The 18,037-nt window shown below is 34.0% G+C and overlaps 7 protein-coding genes across 11 annotated transcripts; 3 read left to right on the plus strand and 4 right to left on the minus strand.

The window, feature by feature from the left end:
• The first annotated feature begins 70 nt into the window (after nt 1–70).
• On the plus strand, nt 71–1,707 carry LOC116339853 (dynamin-like). Its single transcript, XM_031765920.1, has 9 exons — nt 71–87; nt 157–225; nt 353–392; nt 475–560; nt 625–905; nt 994–1,203; nt 1,282–1,375; nt 1,450–1,530; nt 1,619–1,707. Exons 2-8 carry the CDS (start codon nt 159–161, stop codon nt 1,500–1,502), a joined length of 831 nt encoding a protein of 276 aa, XP_031621780.1. The 5' UTR covers nt 71–87; nt 157–158; the 3' UTR covers nt 1,503–1,530; nt 1,619–1,707.
• Nucleotides 1,708–2,115: 408 nt separating this feature from the next.
• LOC116339880 (apoptosis-inducing factor 3) lies at nt 2,116–7,608 on the minus strand. Of its 4 annotated transcripts, none has more exons than XM_031765956.1 (5): nt 7,434–7,608; nt 6,154–6,306; nt 5,969–6,084; nt 3,532–3,990; nt 2,116–3,462 (listed from the first exon to the last, which is right to left on the minus strand). In XM_031765956.1, coding segments are annotated over exons 1-5 (1,929 nt in total). In that variant the 5' UTR covers nt 7,436–7,608; the 3' UTR covers nt 2,116–2,263. The 4 variants fall into 4 exon arrangements, with proteins under 4 accessions (XP_031621816.1, XP_031621817.1, XP_031621818.1 ...); XM_031765957.1 differs by lacking the exon at nt 7,434–7,608 and adding an exon at nt 6,531–6,878; XM_031765958.1 differs by lacking the exons at nt 5,969–6,084; nt 6,154–6,306 and adding an exon at nt 5,652–5,735 and having other exon boundaries at nt 7,434–7,607.
• Nucleotides 7,609–7,847: 239 nt separating this feature from the next.
• LOC116339881 lies at nt 7,848–10,683 on the plus strand. Of its 2 annotated transcripts, none has more exons than XM_031765962.1 (3): nt 7,848–7,866; nt 8,754–9,248; nt 9,322–10,683. In XM_031765962.1, exons 2-3 carry the CDS (start codon nt 8,775–8,777, stop codon nt 10,213–10,215), a joined length of 1,368 nt encoding a protein of 455 aa, XP_031621822.1. In that variant the 5' UTR covers nt 7,848–7,866; nt 8,754–8,774; the 3' UTR covers nt 10,216–10,683. The 2 variants fall into 2 exon arrangements, with proteins under 2 accessions (XP_031621822.1, XP_031621820.1); XM_031765960.1 differs by lacking the exon at nt 7,848–7,866 and adding an exon at nt 7,966–8,216.
• LOC116339882 (DNA polymerase subunit gamma-2, mitochondrial) lies at nt 10,676–12,021 on the minus strand. The gene is made up of 4 exons (XM_031765963.1): nt 11,505–12,021; nt 11,232–11,448; nt 11,067–11,165; nt 10,676–11,005 (listed from the first exon to the last, which is right to left on the minus strand). Exons 1-4 carry the CDS (start codon nt 11,994–11,996, stop codon nt 10,716–10,718), a joined length of 1,098 nt encoding a protein of 365 aa, XP_031621823.1. The 5' UTR covers nt 11,997–12,021; the 3' UTR covers nt 10,676–10,715.
• LOC116339884 (glutamyl-tRNA(Gln) amidotransferase subunit C, mitochondrial) lies at nt 11,974–12,796 on the minus strand. The gene is made up of 2 exons (XM_031765965.1): nt 12,312–12,796; nt 11,974–12,251 (listed from the first exon to the last, which is right to left on the minus strand). Exons 1-2 carry the CDS (start codon nt 12,557–12,559, stop codon nt 11,996–11,998), a joined length of 504 nt encoding a protein of 167 aa, XP_031621825.1. The 5' UTR covers nt 12,560–12,796; the 3' UTR covers nt 11,974–11,995.
• Nucleotides 12,796–13,774, plus strand: LOC116339883. Its single transcript, XM_031765964.1, has 2 exons — nt 12,796–12,990; nt 13,074–13,774. Exons 1-2 carry the CDS (start codon nt 12,894–12,896, stop codon nt 13,715–13,717), a joined length of 741 nt encoding a protein of 246 aa, XP_031621824.1. The 5' UTR covers nt 12,796–12,893; the 3' UTR covers nt 13,718–13,774.
• On the minus strand, nt 13,714–17,698 carry LOC116339879 (integrator complex subunit 2). Its single transcript, XM_031765955.1, has 5 exons — nt 17,235–17,698; nt 16,783–17,162; nt 16,530–16,714; nt 16,215–16,459; nt 13,714–16,134 (listed from the first exon to the last, which is right to left on the minus strand). The coding sequence occupies exons 1-5, from the start codon at nt 17,507–17,509 to the stop codon at nt 13,833–13,835; spliced, it is 3,387 nt and encodes a 1,128-aa protein (XP_031621815.1). The 5' UTR covers nt 17,510–17,698; the 3' UTR covers nt 13,714–13,832.
• Between the last annotated feature and the right edge of the window lie 339 nt (nt 17,699–18,037).

Consider the following 18,037-nt stretch of genomic DNA (forward strand, 5'->3'; position numbering starts at 1 on the left):
GGTTAAAAACTAATTAATTTTTATTTATTAATTCCACACTGTGTTTTGTTTTTCTATGGAATAGCGTGGCCAATCAGTCTAACTCGGGTATAGACATCATATTTTTATTGAATGTTTCTCCTAAGTCGTGATTGATTTTTTACTAATTTTTTTTAGAAATGCTGCCTACTAGCCAGACCGTTAATAAAATGCAACAGGATAATGAAATTGGAAACCCCTTTGAAGGTGAATATTTAGAGAGTAGTGTAAAAAAAAGCCGGCTGCCAGAACTGTGCTGAAACGGCCGGGCCCACTGTGCTACTTTAAAGCTTAACTTTTTTCTATTAAATGCTATTTACTTACATCCTTTTAGGCGTTGAAAATACTGTCGAAGTCAAAAGTGACGATAATAAGTAAGCATTTCACTTGAATTTGGTAACAAATTCACAAGGAATATAATTTTGAACCATTTTTCTCATTACATTGTCATTTCAGGTCAACGAGTTCAGAAGAAGGTCATGACTCACAACCTGAGGACAATCAATTCGTTAATAAAGGAAATCTTTGCATTGAAAATTTGGGTATTGAAACGAAAAAATGCGAACTTATCAATTTGGTTTATTATTATGAATTTAATTAATACAGGTAACTCGCGATCATATTGGTTTGTTTTAACACTGAAAACACTATCTTGGTATGAAAAAGAAGATGAAAAAGACCAGATTTTCACTTTACCATTGAACGGTTTACAATTATATGAAGTCGCACAGAATCCACAATCGCAGAAACACGTCATTGCTCTATTCTATCCGGATGGACGCAATGTTTACCAAAATCAAAAACAATTAAAATTGTCCAGCGAAAATGACGATGACATAAATACGTGGAAGCAATTCTTTTCACGTTCATTTATTAGTGAAACAAATGTAAGATTTCTACAGCGATTCGGTTTTTTTTAATTTGTTGATTATCATTTGATCAATAATCTTTTCATTTTTTAATTTTCCAACGAAGAAAAAAGAAGAACGAGAACAAGTGGATCCAACGCTTAATGGAGAAGTTGAAGTTATTTACGAAAAAATCGATTCATACATGCGCATCGTTAAGAAGACTACTCGTGATATGGTTCCAAAAGCAACTACTTTGTATGTCATTAAGGAGCTTCAAGAGTACATCAACAACACGTTGCTAATAGAGCTTCTTGCTCTCCCAACTGATGTCAATGTAAGGATTATTTTTCAATCATGAGACAATTTAAGGCTATAATTAGTAATGATTTATACTTGCATGTGTTTTTCATAGACAAAACTATTCGCATTAAGTTCAGTTGAGGCTGAGAAACATAAAGAAAAAGAAAAAACGTACGAAGCATGCAAAGAAGCGCTCGAAATCATTCGTAAGTATTTATGTTGACAATCATCTTTATTCAATTTCCAAATCCAAACTAAATTTTATTTTTAAACTGAACAGGAGATGTGTCAATGGAAACTGGAAATGGCACCATAACTGATAATGGATTTTGAAACAATGACTTCAATACGAGTGATGAAGGTAAATCTTATTCACTTGCATTCATTTAACAGTAAACAAGAATATTAAAATATGATTTTTTTCCTTCTTTCGTCGATTATTTTTTCAGTTGGAGGTAACCACATATTAGAGAGTCGCAAAGTTTTGTCGTGACATTAGAAAAATGTTTTTAAAATATCAACTAAGCAAACTGACCAACATTCCATATTTTTTCACATAACTTAATTCAATTTTGCATTACAGATATGCAACAATTTAAAAAACTAAAACTTTACCTTTGTAACTGGTTATATGAAAAATTATTTTAAAAATGTTAAATACACTATCAACTATAACATTTTTCTTCATTTGCTAACATTCTTTGGATTTTTTTGTATAGTCAATTTTGTGTACGATTAATTGAAAGATATGCATTCTGAAATATTTAGACTAATTCACCGAAGATATTCAAATAGTAAACAACGAACGAAACCTATTATAATTTTGCAATAAATCTTAAATGATGAAAAATTCAATTTTAAAATTCAGGCGTTATCTTTGTTCCATTCTTGATTTTCGTTTGAAACCTATTATGGGATTGAATTTTCAAAAGAGAAAAAATAACGATTGATTGCGATGTGCTTTGAAGCGCTTTATTATTGTACACATTAATAAATTCTTATGGAATACTTTCAATTTAAGTTGAAATAAATACGAACGATAAATTCATGAAAAATCGTTTATTCAATGGTGCATAAAAAAATACTGTACGATTTTATGCTTTTACGGGTTGAATAATTTTGGTCCATGCAAATGGATCGTTGGGTCCATCGAGTTCAATTTTATGAATTGATTTTCCCTGTGATTGCAGTTCAGCGAATTGTGAAACAATTGGATCACGTTGACACGATGCCATTCCGCACACATGACCATCTTTGTTCAAAAAGATTGCAACAAATTTCAAATCATCCAAACTGCCAATGATCCGTGTTTCATGAGGTGTACCATAACCTGAATATCTAAATGATTTGCCAAATAATGTAGTCCAAAAATAAGGCACAGCCTTCAAGGCCGTCTCATTTCCGGCCATATTTTTAGCGGCCACATTTCCATGATACTGAGCCAATGGATAATGACCAATTGTTGCTAGATTGTTGTTTATCGTGAATACTGGTGCGTTTGCAATATCGCCTGCAACATAGATATCTTCGACATTTGTTTGTAAGAAGACGTTCGTATCGATGGAACCATCGTCGTTTATATTTATACCGGAATCTTTAAGGAATTCTGTGCATAGAGTTGAGCCTGTGCCCATAATGCAGATATCACATTTGATTTCAGTGCCATCGGTTAGCTCAATAGCCGAAAGAACACCGTCTGTATCAATACAACGTTTTATACCCGATTGCATTTTAAATTCAACACCTTCGGCTTCAAACATTCGCATAATTCGTTCGCCAACCTCTGGACCAAAACTATGACGCAATGGAATCGTATCGCGGCCAATAACGGTAACTTTTGCCACCTTTTTACACAAATAAGCGGCTGATTCGAGGCCAATGAATGAAAGTCCAAGACAAACGACATGCTTTTCTGGTGACACTTGACTGATAATATACTCCGAATCGGTGAACTCTCTAACAACAACCACATTTTTCAAATCAGCACCTGGAATGTTTGGTTTTCGTGCTTTGCTTCCGGTGGCAATCAACAATTTATCGTATTTTATGATAAAACCATTGCTCAATGTCACCGTTTTTTCATCACGATTCACCTTTGTTGCTTCGACCCCAGTATAAGTTTCAATTCCATACTCGTCGTAGAAATCTTGGGTTCTATATTCAATTTTTTTAATTGAAACATCCATTGCTTTACTTAATTTCACGCGATCATATGGTAATGCATTTTCTTTGCAAACCAGAATTATGCGACCAGTAAATCCTTCTTGACGTAATGTTTCCACACAAATACCGCCTAGAAATGACAATTAAAAATTTATCAAATTAATATAAAAAAATGAATCTTAATTTTAAGTGTTCTTACCAGAAGGTCCACCACCGATAACGATAAAAGTAGTGTCATTATTCGGGTCACGTTTAACCATATCTTTCACTCGTTTATTTGCTTGTAAATCACTTCGCTTGGCTCTCACGCGAACTTTTCCCTGATCAACACTGACTTTGTAGCACGGAATCGGATCTTGACCAGGAAAGTCCTCAATATCACCAGTGTGAATGTTAAAACATGCTCCGTGCCATGGACATCTGATACGCCCTTCTGATAGGGCGCCTGTCGACAACAAAGCTCCGTAGTGTGAACATTTCGTTCCGATGGCAGATATAACACCGTTTTGCTTAACAACCAATACTTTTGATCCGTCGTCTATTTCAAATTGTTTCATCTCATTTTCTCCGATATCGTTCTCTTCACACACAATCTTCTCAACATAATCGGCTTCAGGTTGTTGGTCAACCGTAGCATTTCTACAGCTTGATTTTGCATCTGAAAAAATGTACATAACATTAAAATGATTGAATAAGAATTTTTGAACATTCGGTTTTTGTTTTCAACGCAACATTTATCTACTCATTTAGGCTCATTTTATAGCATAGTTAGTAAAATCGTGACATTGGATCTTTTCGCACATTCATCTTGCTAAAAACAACATGCACACAATAAAATTAGTCAAGGTCAATTGACGTCAAATCATTCACTCAATTCGTATGGTTCGTTGAATTATACGGTTGAGCGTTTGAGGTCATCTCATTCCAAATGGAAATGCCATCGTTTTATTCGGTTTTATTTTCGCTACTTGAAATGTCAGATCTTGTGTACTTTGTGCATAAAATCCATTTTTGGCGATTAAATCCGTTAGATTCAAATTCCGACCAAATTCTTTGAAGCTATATTAATGTGAATTTCATGTGACACATTTGTGTCAAGCCATCACATTAAAAATGGAAAATCAACACGATTTAATTATTTTATCGCTAGCATTGCATCGTCAAATACCGAAAATCGTGCTACATTCAACTATGTTCAACATAAGCTTCTAAGTCAATAGTGAATTTTTCTTTTTTTTTTTGAATTGGATTTCAAAGTCCGTGTAGCATATTCGAATCGAATATAAAAATGGAATTTGCATGTTTCAACTCGTTTGGCAGTGAGATTCATGGAAAAAGAAATAAATCTATTCCGGAATTGGAATAAATAGAAGTGGAAATAGAAGACACCCATCATATAAAAATTACATTTGTTTTACATTTGGAAATTGCTCGAAAATGAAAGACGCCGAAATTTGGAGAACATGCAATATAAAAAGCAAAGTTGGTGCAAAAAAAGAACCTAAATGTTAAATTCATATCATCTAAATTTCTAACGTTTTTTTAGCATTTAAAATGTGATTTATTAGTCATTCGAGTTTTAACTTGAACTTTGTCCCTTAGAATTTACGTCAGTGACGCCTATTAGAATGAAGATCTGTGCCAATCTCTTGGAAAATAAAAACTCAGTAGCCGCATTTTGTTATAATTAAAAATAAGTAGTGTAATAGTATACCCGCTATGTGGGTATTAATGGTCGGGATGGTCAATACATTTGCGTGCGGCCTGTCGCTTGTATCAATCGCATGTGGATAAAGAGTACGATTTCGTTCATTCGATAATAATAAACCCAGTTCGTTGACATTGGATAAGGTAACTTGCTTCTACCGACAATAATAAAAATGATTAAAATAGGGGGCCATCCGTATTTGGTTGTGCCATCACACGACTCACTCGAACACAAAAAATCAATAAACATTTAATAAACGGTATTTCATAACGAACGATACAAACTTATTCGTAAAAAAGGTAAATTAACAATCTAGATAAACAATGGCGAATTTGACGAACAATATTCGGTTATAATATTATTGCGGCAATTGTCACTTAATTATAATTCAAAACAAACAAAATAACGTTTGGATTTGAGTTGGTCGGGGAGGGTTTTTTTTTCTTTCACTTGTTTGTGTGTCTACGTACTGAAGCATGAAAAAGGTCATACAAATCATTACCAACAAAAAATAACTATTCTCAATGTGCACAAGAAACACGACAAGAAAGAACGAGAGAGCGAGAGAGATGAAAAAGCCAAGCAAAAGCAAAAACTTCTTGTTTACTTACTCAAAAATCTGAACATTTTTACTCTTTCTTACAAACACACACAATAAATTTAAAATTGTTTTGGATTTCTCCTTGCGTCCGTAACTAGACATGGACAAAAAACGAATTATTTAGATTCGACTGAATAGAATATTGATTGTTTAAACCCACATTCGAAACTGACGACATTATTCATAAATCTTTGCCATAAAAGTCATTCCACAAAGAGTCACTCACACTCACTCACATATGTGAGTACACATTTTGTTTGTAAATATTATCAAACTAAAGGAAATTCAGTTTATTTTTTGAAATGATAAAAATGTGCTTCGGTTTACCCTCTTCATCCTGTACGGTTTTGGTTGATGAGAACGCTTTGCAATTGATTGAACCCATTTTCAATTGAAGAAAATTACTTATCGTCGATTGTGGTTTTCTATAGGCTATTTCCCGCCTAATTCAAAATAAAAATATCAATTATTATCGGAAGATATGGAAATTGTTCCTTATTAGAAACTCCTACCGTCTAACGATTAATGGGGTGTTCGTGACACAAGATCGATTGAAATAATAAATCGTAATATTTCGCTTCGGGCACAAATTAAATCCAACTAAACAAAAATCGAATGGCTTGTGCGATTTGGAATAATAAAGTAAGCGGTTTATATTCGACAACCTGTATTGAAATAAAATCAATGGAAAATAAGTTTGGAATTCGTTCTAAAAAAACTTTTGAATTTGGTTATCTCACTACTACGCTTTGGAATAAAAAAATCATACGATTTTTTCAATTTTTGTAGAAAAAGTTTTAAAAATCTTTATCTATATCGTTAATTCTTTTTTATCTTTATAAGCTAATTTTGCGGTTTTTATCGAAAGAATTGAAAGATAAACACCAACCGCGTCTCGAAGATTTTTTTTATGGTAATTGTTGTGATTATTTAACGATTGTTCAACCAAAAAGCGAATGTTGAGATCAAAGAAACGCTCAAAACGACTGACTCAATGAAAAATGAAAGTTTGACTGATGCCTGAAGTGAGCGTTTATTTGAATCGAAGTGTACAAACCGCCGAATACAAATACACACGAACGGATTGTGTCTGAGTAAATCGAAAAAACCCGCTTAGAATTCAAAGCAACGAAGAGAAAGAAGCACATAACGAAAGAATAACACCACGAAACATGTGAATGAATACGCAAAGTTATGTAATACAATAGTAGATATATACCACTTGTGGCATTGCTCTGGATTTCCCACTTCAAAAATTAACTCCGTTCACTCGTATGCATTGCATTGCTGATGGAATTCATGGAAAATGACAAAATGAAATCTATTCATTAATAAATGACGTAGCATATTAAAGTAAAGACTGTGTGTCTGAAAATACTTTGGGTCGATTTTACCAGAGAAACTATGCCGTTCTTTTGATGAATGGTTTACTTTAAATTCCATATTGTGTGAACAGAATAAAGAGTATTTGTGTGACTCATATTGCAATTGAGATGTCAGATTTGTGGAAACAGGTTTTACTGCTTCTATGACACATATTTTATACTTTGACCTTAGCATTACACTCAAGGAATTGTCCGATTCAATTAATTAGATTTAATACGAATTCTGGCCTCAGTCAGTTCTCTTCATACTCAAGAGATTGACACACAATCTAATCGGGATAGCAGACCCGGCACGTAGCTGATAATTTATTAATTTTCATGTAATACAAAAATCATAAAAAATGATAAAATGATAATGTGAGTGACTCTTTATAGAACTCATTCAGAAAAAAAAAATCTTTATTTACATTTTGAACAATTGTCAATTGAAGAAAGAAAAAAACAAATAATAACTCCAGTTATCACTTTAATTTCACGATTGGTTTATTGACAAGTGCTTCATTTAAAAACACTTTGTAATTTTACTCCAATTCTTGTTTGTGTTGATTTTATCAGAATTTCTACGTCCTATGAAGTGGAATTCAAACACCAATATTCAAGCGAAAATCCATTACAAATTAGATTCTGTCATAGAGAACTGTCAAAGCAACGAATGTGCCTTATGTGTATAGCAGCGTGCAATATTTGTAGTCTGCGTTGATATCATACGAAAATGAAACGAAAATCCAATAAATTTGTTAAAATTGTGCGAGAAGTTCCAATATTTCTTAGTAAACATTGAATTTTCACAAAAAAAAATCCAATTAAATTGATGACATGTATGGCTTCATTTGAATCAAAGTATGCAAAGTTATTTGTGGTAATAGGCCCGAAAAGGCTTTTTATTGTAAGTGAAACCGATGGCAAACCAAAACAACATTTCTAAACAATAACACAGAAATGTTGCCACAATACCTGTGTGACAGAGATAGATGTTTGATATCAGCTAACATTTTTGTGTCTATTTTTGTTGACAAATAAAACAATCTCGTCAGCAGTGCAGGAAGTGTAAATTGACTACTCGTTCAAAATTTTACATAATTTTGATTAATTTTCTACTCGCAGCGCGTAAAATCATTGTCTTAGTTTATTGGAGTTAATTTTTCTTCTTGGAATTTGTCATTCGTACTTTTGTACAAAAGTAATTTGAAGTGAGTGAAAGTTCCATATATATATATTAATATTACGACATTTTTGTCTTTCACATTATACTGCCATAGTGCCATTTCAAATATCGGTCATCATTTTTTTCATTAATGAGAAACTGTGTGTTTCGAAATGCCGTAAACAAATTTATCTCAGTTGAATCAATTTTAAAATGAGCAGGGTCGTGATATTTTTTTTATTTAATCGTAGCTGCGAATTACTAGTAGAATTGTTGGCGAAAGCCCAGCAAAACATTAAATGGAATGTGAAAAACAAGTGAATAACAGTAAAAAGTGACGGTATCAAATAATTTGATTTGTGAAACACTTGTTTATTTGTTATTTGCTGTTTTTCATAGTTATATTTAGACATACAAATGTGAATGTACTTCCGTCAAATATATCTATCCCTCTCTAATAACTGCACTTGAATTTTGCGATAGAAGGAGAAGAAAAACATCTTATAAGCTATTTGCTTTTAACTATTGTTATTTTTTCTACATTTTTTATTAATTTGTGTGTAATTTATGTATTTTTTCGCAGTAAAATTACCTATCTAAAACTATGGAAGAAAAAGCAATTGTACCAATGGAATATTGGCCCTTCGAGTCAGTAAATTATGGAAGCGCGATTTCAATGGAAACCGATTCGGATAGTGATGATGAAAATGAGGAAAAAATTGTAAAAATTGTAAAAATCGTCGACTTGAATGATGATTGTCTTGAGCCGATTTTCCTGAAATTGACCAAGGAGGATCTCGCTAATATCGCCGAGACGAATTTGCGATTTTTGAAAATGGCCTGTTATGCTTTTGCCAGAAATTTTGCACAAAATGCATTCGAAAGTGGATATGATGAGTGTGATTCAGGCCATTTCGAACGATCCATGAATATCATTAAGCATTTTGGAAAATTAATTCGAAAACTCGACTTGTACGATGCGCACAATGATTGTCAATACAATCAAATGATAACGGACGCCTTGTTTGCCACATGTCATGCAAACATAACCGACATTGTTTTTGATGGTGTCGACCAGGTACTCTCATTCATGTCATTTTCACATTCAAATTTAAAATTAACATCAATCTTCTCATTTTTTTTTGGATTAGGATACATTGAATAAAATTCGACGCCCATTTCCAAATCTTATCAATTTAAACATCTACGATTTATCGTTACCGCAAAAAATTGCACAGCTCAATCGATGGTTTCCGAATGTGACAAAGTTGATTTTACGTTGTTCCGGCCTTTTTTCGGAGGAATACTGTGCATTACGTAGACTAAGAAGTGCTGACATTGCGACAATGACTCTTGAAGATATGCAGATTTTTATTCGATCCAATCCTCAATTAACCACATTACGCTTGCGAGTAGATAATTCACAACTGATCAATGGACAACTATTCAATTTTATGGCACAAAATCTTTCCGATTTAGAACATTTAACATTAACAATCAATAATTGGAAACCGGTTGCCTACCAGTTGGTCGATACCAATTTCAGAAGTCTTCGAACATTGACACTTTCGCTGTGCTGGAATATGATCAACGTTCCAAATAATAATCCATCAACCATTGGAATTACATCGCCCGTTTTAGAATCGACCAAAATTAAGGGACTTTATTTCAACGATGCTTGCGTTGATTTTGCTACGCGCTGCCAAAATGTCACGGACATGGAGTTTACAGTTGACGATGAAATGGATACATTCCTTTTTATTCGCTTGGCACAATGGTGCCCGAAACTTAATAAATTACAAATGATTTTTTTACATAATGATGACGATTATGACATCGATGCCGATGGTCTTGTTCATTTGCTTGCCCATTGTCGCGAACTAACAAGCATTACTCTCACCTGTGCACTACGATTCATCGATAATTATAATGAATTTTGTCGAGCTTTTGTCATCGCCAAAAGGAACAATCTTATTGATCAGGCTTGGAATTTGAAGCAAATCATTGAACCATTCAAAACAAATGATATCGAAATTTTCAAATAAATCAAGTCAACTTTTGAAATAGTTTGCGAATGCGTTATGAAGAATGTTGAAAAAAAAAATGTTTAAAATGTTAAAATTTGAGGAATAGGACTACTTCAGTAGTGAAATCATTTGTACATTTTGAATTTTAAAGAAAATTAATTTAATACGAGATATATTCTATCTCCATTGTTTTTGGAAATAAGAGCAACTGTTACCAATATTATAATAAAGGGGGAAAAAGAACAATTAAATTTCCAGAAGAAAATTTAAGAAGGAAAAAAAAGTACAAAAAAAAATCAATTTCAAATGAAAGAAATGTTGAAAAATTGTTTTAGTAATTTTATCCATCATTTTAGAATCTTTACAAAATCTACTGCATTTCAATTAAATTTATGGCATTGTATATAAAATTTTTGAAAAATGGCTTCTACAAACAACATTGAATGATGATTTGTTTGGAATAAAACAAAGAGAGAAAAACATTAACTACATTGTGTTCAAGTTTATTGGGTAAGCCTTTATGACTGAAATATTTGGGGTATGTAATCATTTAAATCGCTAATGTGAATGGTTTCGGAGAGAGTTGTGTCACGATTACGAAGTTTCATGAATCCATTTTCTAGACTGTTTGTATCCACTACAATGCTGTATGGAACACCGATTGCGTCGATTTCTTTGTATTTATGCTCCAAAGCTGACACGTCAGAGAAATGACAATCGTCTGTATTGAGAATTGAAATTTGACTACGCTGAAGTAGCATCGAAATATATTTGGCTAAATCTTTTAGTTCTTTTGATGTTGATGAATCTGTAGAAAACATCTTTTACTATTTGATCGAATTTGACTTCTTTTTTAAAAAAAGACTCACCCTTTGATATACTGTACACAGTACATTGATACGGAGCAATTTTCCTATGAAGACACATTTCACCAAAATCACCAGCATCGATACTATCCAAAACAGTTTCTAATAACGGTAAAAAATGATTAACTCATGATTCAATATATGTTATACTAAAAGACGCTTCCTCACCAATAGCTGCTACCTCAGAAACTGTTGTTGTTTTGATAAATTTGGTTGCATTTTTACTCTTTGCCTCTGAGTTTATCGAATCTACTGGCATCATTTCGATACTTTCAATGTCAATCGTGCCAAATGGATAAGTAGCCTTAATGGAAACCGATTTTGTATCCTTCTCTTCATCCTGTTTCACTTCGGAAATTACGAAACGACCTGGGTTTGCTGCATACTGTTGATAAAATTTATTTTTTTTAGTCTGATTTTTTAATTTATTTTAAATCATACCTTCATCCACCAAAGTTTTCGTATACGTTGTATGCGATAAAAATACTCTTGGCTTTGTTTGTCACTGACCAAATACCAGCAGTTCAACATTTTCGGGTAGTTCTCCAATTGTATACCAATCGATGTGTTTTCATCCGATGCATTTCCGATCATCATTTCTTTCGTGAAATTCTCAATTTCTGTTAAACCAAATGGAACGGATCTTGCGATACGATCTCTCTTCAGAACCAACGCATACTTCTCCAACAGTGATAGATTCTCACCATACTCCAAAAATTCGTCATTGTCATACGTTTTTAAGCTATTCTGTATTTCTTTGCTTTTGAGCAGCCATTGTCGTTCAATGTTTCCTTTTAAATTTGGTGTGTGACTCAAAAAATTTACATTCTTAATTAAATTATTTTCTACATTTGCTGCAAAGTAATTATTTTTTCTACAAATTTCCAAAAATTCGCTTAGCAATTTTGGTTTGGTAAATAATTTCGTGGCCATTATTGTGATTTTTTGAATTCTTGCTCTTCCATCTCAACGGGAACGTTTCCTGGCGGTGCGACGAAACAAACGTCGTCATTTACAGGCGCATTTTTAAGCAATTCCTCTCGAATATTTCCTTCGGTTACAATATCGTCACGCAATTCAATATATTGATTTTCATGCACAAAGTACATTGGCTCCAATCCAGCTGTGTCAATGTGCAGAATTTTACTCGCAAATTCAATTGAGTCTTGGAGATTACGCAATGCTTCTCTGAAAATATTAAGGGTTTTATTATAAATTGATATTTCACACAATATAATTTTTACTCACTCGTCGCTCACATTAACCAGCGATAATCGCATCAACAATTCAATTGTATCTTTGTCTATTTTAACTTTTTCGCTTTTGATTGCATCAGTCGAGACAACTGGTTTTAATGGCACTTTTGTAGGATACTTTATATCGGTGAAATCAAGCGCTGCTTTCTTTGAAGTGGTACCGTTGGTTTGTGTAATGTTATGCACCGTTCTTAGTATGATATTATTGAGAAGACATCGTTTCGATAGTGCTATAAACATGATTTTTTTCAAAAATTTGTTGCTATTTGAGGTTATGTATTTTTGTTTATTACAATTGTTTTTGGCGACACACCGTGTTGGCAATGTTTCAAGAGAATAGCGTCTTTTTTACAAAATCATTTTACAAAAATCAAATTAGCTCATTAACTTCGTATTATTCGACATTAAATTTCGATTTTACGTTACAGTTTCAAGTATTTCATTCCACCTTCAATGAAATCTCAAATGTCAACTGATCTGAACTGTCAAAATTCACTGAAGTTTATTTATTCAATAAGCATGTGTTTATATATTGGTATTTAAACCGGCGATTCAAAATAATCTCTTTGTGAAAATGAGTAGCTCATCATCAGATTCGGAGGATGAAAATCTGGCTTTATTACGGCAGGCTGTCGACACAAATTTTATCAGCGATGACATGTTTACGACGGGTGAGTAATAGTTTGGAAAGTAATTTTTATTGTTGGCAGAGTTCTCAAAGTGATTCGGTTCTTAAAAATTTGTTTCTATTCAGTTGCTTCATCAGCCAATGAATCAACACCAAAAGACACAGAAGACATAAAATTATCAGCAAAAATCAAACCAATTAAGCCAACAACTTCAGGTCAACCATTGAAATCTCAAAGATACATTGAGAATGATGAGATTACGGCTGATCTGAATGTGCCCAAATCGATGCAAGATTTTGTTTACAAGAAGATGTCGAAGAAAATCAACGATTCGGTGGAATTTATTGAGACACCTACAAAAGAGATTAAAAATGAAAAGACTACAAACGATGACTTCAATTGTCTTCGCTTGCTGAATGATACCGAACCCATTAAGATAATAGACTTAATGCCTCAACATGATATTCAACCAAATGGTGGTAAAAAATTTGAAATAAAGCGACGTATAATCGAAGCAGATGAATATACCGATGAAGAGAAGTTGAAAATGGCTTCCATTGGTGGTGATAGTATTCTGGAACAGACAGAGACAAAAGGTTGGAAAGCAAAAAAAGTCAAACCAAATAAAATGTACAAGTATCGTGAGAAAAATTCCGTATTGTATGCCGTTGAAGAGGAAAATGAATTCACAGCGCTTCGCAAGAAAAACAACTGGAGTGAGAGTAAAATAGGCCAGTTTCCATGGAAAAATCACAAAACGAAATATTAAAATTAGTTATTTTGACATTGTTTTTATTTATATTGGAAAATAAATCTTCAAATCAAACGATGGTTTCTATTTTTTTAGTCTTTATCACTAACTAACTATTATATCTCAATTTAAGCTAATAAATTTTGGGCTTTAGAACGGCTTCATCGAGAAGTTTGCCGAATGTTTCGCGAATTTCGTCCATCATTTTATCGACGGACAGTGCTTTACGTGATTGAACTCGTATCTTCGAACATGGACTCAATGACAACGATGGCAATGATATCGATCGTCCCAATGATGATTGTGCATCGGCCAGTCGGCCCAATTGCATCAATATTAAAATACATTCTTCGATCAATGGTGGAAATGCTTCAGCAAATCGAACCAACGATGGCAAAACTGATCGAAACATTTCAATCCGTGTATCAGATGTAAGTAGGCCGAGCAATGTTGATAAAGAGTTTATGCATAATTTGGCCAAGTTTAGTGATTTCGGAAAAGCGTACTGCAGCGACAGATATGACGTAAGATCGATAGCGAATATTTGTTTGCTCATCTCTTGCATTCCAAGTAGCTCAGGTATGAAATCCATACAGATGTGCATTGATGGTATACCGCGAACGGTGACGGCAAGTAAATCGTGTGAATATCCTTGAAAGTGCACCAATCGTGCCATTGATGGTTCCGAAATGAATACATGATGAATGTATTGACAAATTAATCCACGAATTTCGCGCAATACGGTGTCTCGACCAACAGTCGAACGATCTTCGTCGGTTTCCAAGCATGCTTCAAGCAACATTTGAACAGCTGCACTTTCTTGTGATGCCACCAATGCGGTTCGTAGATCTTCACGTTCAGTTTCTGATTGAATTTGACCAAGTCGATCTTGTTGCAATGGTTTATCTAAAATGTGTCGGGCCAATTGACTTTTTGATGCGGCCAAACTGGCTTGTAATATCCGTAAAACGATTGTCAACGCAACCGGACATCGAAAAACTCGTTCATCACATCGTAACACTAGAAGTGGATCAAAGGTCATTTCTTGTGGCATCGTTTGGACTTTTATGACATTATCCTCTGGCATCAATGCATTTATTGTCATGACCCAAAGACGACGCGGTAAAACTGTATTCAAACGAATCCAGACTTGTTTGTAGAGATCTTGAATGAGAAGTGGAACGGTATCTTTTAAAATTCGTCGAAAATATGAAATGAATATTTCGGCCAGTGGCCATAAGTCGGATGGTGATTTCTTCAGCATGAAACGAAGTAATTTTATCACTTTTGATGGACATGTGTCGATTTCTTCAAACGCCTCCAATACATGAAACGATTGAATTTGCACCTTTGAGTAATGCGTTTGCTGTAGTGCTTCCTCTTCAATCCAGTCTTCAACCAGTGATAAATGCGGAAAATGTGTTATTAATAGTTTTAACAATGGACAAAATAATCCACTAAAATCGTTGTGATTTCGTTGGGCTTGCAGCAGCAGATATTTGATGGGAAGTTCATTTAGAAATTCGGTTGGATAACTCTTTATCTTGCGACCCGTTGCCAATAATGTTGACATATTACTCAATCGAACATCCTCATAAAATAGTAAATAGTATAAAAGCAAAAGCTGAGCCGTTATATTTGAGGTGCATTGGAAATCATCTTCCATTGAAACGCTCTCCGATGATGGTGATTTTACGTCGAAATCCTCACCTTTCTTTGCTACACTTAGAGTACTTCCAATCACCGAATTACGAAATACTCGCAAAATATCCTCTTGTGATAACGGTTTGGTGGTGTGTTCGACGGGCCCTTTGGCCGTCGGAACAATAATCGAATTTACGTATACTTCAATCAATGACGGTAAAACGGGATGTAATGGTGTTGAACTACAGCAGATCTGGCGGTAGATCCATGACTTGATCGGAACTTTGTGCTTTGTGAATGCTCTTGATTTTAGCAATTGATGTATGCAATGAACAGGCAGATAACCGACCATATTTGCATTCAAATTCGATGTAACCGGTACTTTGACAGCGTGTGCGGTTACAACTTGTTCCGTGAATATTTCTTGTGTGAAAATTTGCTTCATTCGTGTTGTGTTATTTTGACGCAATGGAATTTTCATGCCCAATGTCGAACACACCAATTCACAAATGGCCGACACCTGATTGCTGTGAAAATGAATGGCCATTAACAGTAACATTTCGCCAAATGACGCGCTGACACCGCTGTTTGATTCAAAGTATGCTTCCTCTTTGATCAACCACTGAACCCATTCGATTCCCTTTGCTTCTTGAACTGGTTGCATGATTAACGATGGGCATGCAATTAACATACATAAAGCAATCGATACAAAACGTATACCGGATGGTGTTGGTGGCGGCTTTTTCGATGTGACCAATTGCATGATTTTTGATACTTCGTCATCGTTGAATCTAATTGTAATGAAATCAATTTTTTTGGTTAAGATTTGTCGACATAATTTTTTTTTGTTTGAGTATGATTGAACACTCACTTTATTCCAGCAATTCCACGCAATGCACAATATAGCCGAAGAATGGCCGCACCTTGAATCACATACTCATCGGGAAGATTGGAATTTTGTGATGATTTTAAGATATTTTGCAATTGTTTCAACAATTCATCACGAATTGCTTGCAAAGCATCATTTTTACGCTTTTGATTTGTACGAACGTACAATGAAAACCAGGATCTTGTATTTTGATCATTTCCCAATAGTAGGCTGGATACGAAGGCGATCTGAAATTAAATAAATAATATGTCATTTGGGGATATTTTAAATTAAAAATATCAACAAAAAATCATTTACCAAATCATTTGTATCTTTTAAACTCAATTTCAACATGAGCGACGGCATTTTTCCCATTTCTACGCAGAGTGTTCGTGTGGAAATGGCTTGACCTGGATTCATATCACACAATGCATTTAGTGCATTCGAACGAAGTCTTCCTTCGGCGGTTTCTTCATCGCCATTTGATATTAATGCCGTTACAACTATAATCGAAAATTGAAAGCGTTTTTGTTTTGTAATCTTTGTTTTTATTGATAATAAATTAACCAACCTTCTTTAAAGCAATCGGGCATATTGGCAACGATCCAGCAAATGATTGTGCTGCCATTGTTGACGTAAAGCAGTGTCTCAATGACTTCTTGAATGTTAAAAAGTGATGGCAGTTCAGCCAGTGCAATGCATATAATATGTGTAATCTCCTCCAGATAAATATCATTGTCAAACAGTTCGGACTGTTTTTGAATATTGTCATTTGGTCCGCGAACCGCATTCAATTGATTTTGTTCAAATATTTGCGATTGAATGTAAAACAATTCGGATAAAATGATGCGTACTTTTTGTGTAATTTCGGCACGTTCAAAGCCGAGTGCAACGCCATTTTGCAGACCATGAAATTGTGCTGAATCTTGGTTCGAATTGCCAATTTTTTGTCTAAAATTTCCAAAAGTTTTTCATTATTTTAATTCATAATCTGTAGAAATTAAGAAAAGTGAATAAATTTACCTCAATTGTTGCTCTTTGCGAATGTCAGTTTCAAGTTCATGGAAATCGATTTGTAGCAATGCTACAATATTATTCACCTCAATAATGCCAGCCAAAAGTGACAAAATCTGTGCTATTGAATCGATGGTTGTTTTTGTATTATCAAGTTTTTTTAATGTGGCCATACGCACTAAACACGGTAGCAATGGTCGTAATTCATTTTCGTCACATTTTGTTAGTTCAGCAATGGTTAAATTTTGCATTGCCATGAATGCACGTGAACTAACCGGTATCATTTTGTGGTTTGGCTTTTCTATTTCTTTCAAAAACAATTAACTAAATTATTATATGTAATAAACAAGATGGCCTTGGTCTAAACCAAACAATTAAAAACAACACTTTCGCAATAAACAATGTGTCAATATCCAAACAATTAAATGATGACCAAACCGAAATCCATTCCAACGTATGTGTACATCGACATATTTGTTTCGACAATAAAAAGAAATTGTTGTTGTCAAATTTCATTTCAGCAGAATTTTTTTCCACTGCTATCTTTGACTTTTGTGCATGTATGTGTGTATATTCATATCAGTGTAACGATGCCTGTTTATTGCACATCGTACACACACAATAGCTGGCGCGCGCTTCGTGTGTGACAGTGTACGTGTGTGCATGTGTGTGATGTGTCTTGAGTGACAGTTTAAAGTTTTGACATTTTGCAAGCGGCTTCTTTATTGCTGGTACTAACACACACGACCACGATAAAAAAATATTTGTATATGTATAACGAAATTACTAATGGCTGTCAAATGTTGAAACAA

Source organism: Contarinia nasturtii, unplaced genomic scaffold (genome assembly GCF_009176525.2).
Source record: "Contarinia nasturtii isolate CC-2019 unplaced genomic scaffold, AAFC_CNas_1.1 Cnas_scaffold_533, whole genome shotgun sequence".
In the NCBI taxonomy this organism is placed as follows: Eukaryota; Metazoa; Arthropoda; class Insecta; order Diptera; family Cecidomyiidae; genus Contarinia; species Contarinia nasturtii.

What these genes read in the sequence shown, in the direction of transcription:
- LOC116339884 (XM_031765965.1), bottom strand. Translation starts at nt 12,559, where the DNA reads ATGTTTATAGCACTATCGAAACGATGTCTTCTCAATAATATCATACTA. An exon ending in CTGGTTAATGTGAGCGACGA is followed by an intron (nt 12,252 to 12,311) that starts GTGAGTAAAAAT and finishes TAATATTTTCAG; the next exon opens with AGAAGCATTGCGTAATCTCC.
- LOC116339883 (XM_031765964.1), top strand. Translation starts at nt 12,894, where the DNA reads ATGAGTAGCTCATCATCAGATTCGGAGGATGAAAATCTGGCTTTATTA. An exon ending in CGATGACATGTTTACGACGG is followed by an intron (nt 12,991 to 13,073) that starts GTGAGTAATAGT and finishes GTTTCTATTCAG; the next exon opens with TTGCTTCATCAGCCAATGAA.
- LOC116339880 (XM_031765956.1), bottom strand. An exon ending in ACCCCATTAATCGTTAGACG is followed by an intron (nt 6,085 to 6,153) that starts GTAGGAGTTTCT and finishes ATTTTGAATTAG; the next exon opens with GCGGGAAATAGCCTATAGAA. An exon ending in TATCGGTGGTGGACCTTCTG is followed by an intron (nt 3,463 to 3,531) that starts GTAAGAACACTT and finishes TGTCATTTCTAG; the next exon opens with GCGGTATTTGTGTGGAAACA.
- LOC116339853 (XM_031765920.1), top strand. Translation starts at nt 159, where the DNA reads ATGCTGCCTACTAGCCAGACCGTTAATAAAATGCAACAGGATAATGAA. An exon ending in GTCAAAAGTGACGATAATAA is followed by an intron (nt 393 to 474) that starts GTAAGCATTTCA and finishes TTGTCATTTCAG; the next exon opens with GTCAACGAGTTCAGAAGAAG. An exon ending in AGAAGCGCTCGAAATCATTC is followed by an intron (nt 1,376 to 1,449) that starts GTAAGTATTTAT and finishes TAAACTGAACAG; the next exon opens with GAGATGTGTCAATGGAAACT.
- LOC116339881 (XM_031765962.1), top strand. Translation starts at nt 8,775, where the DNA reads ATGGAAGAAAAAGCAATTGTACCAATGGAATATTGGCCCTTCGAGTCA. An exon ending in TTTTTGATGGTGTCGACCAG is followed by an intron (nt 9,249 to 9,321) that starts GTACTCTCATTC and finishes TTTTTGGATTAG; the next exon opens with GATACATTGAATAAAATTCG.
- LOC116339879 (XM_031765955.1), bottom strand. Translation starts at nt 17,509, where the DNA reads ATGATACCGGTTAGTTCACGTGCATTCATGGCAATGCAAAATTTAACC. An exon ending in GCCCGATTGCTTTAAAGAAG is followed by an intron (nt 16,715 to 16,782) that starts GTTGGTTAATTT and finishes TTTCGATTATAG; the next exon opens with TTGTAACGGCATTAATATCA. An exon ending in TAAAAGATACAAATGATTTG is followed by an intron (nt 16,460 to 16,529) that starts GTAAATGATTTT and finishes ATTTAATTTCAG; the next exon opens with ATCGCCTTCGTATCCAGCCT.
- LOC116339882 (XM_031765963.1), bottom strand. Translation starts at nt 11,996, where the DNA reads ATGGCCACGAAATTATTTACCAAACCAAAATTGCTAAGCGAATTTTTG. An exon ending in GAAAACTTTGGTGGATGAAG is followed by an intron (nt 11,449 to 11,504) that starts GTATGATTTAAA and finishes TTTTATCAACAG; the next exon opens with TATGCAGCAAACCCAGGTCG. An exon ending in TGTGTACAGTATATCAAAGG is followed by an intron (nt 11,006 to 11,066) that starts GTGAGTCTTTTT and finishes TGTTTTCTACAG; the next exon opens with ATTCATCAACATCAAAAGAA.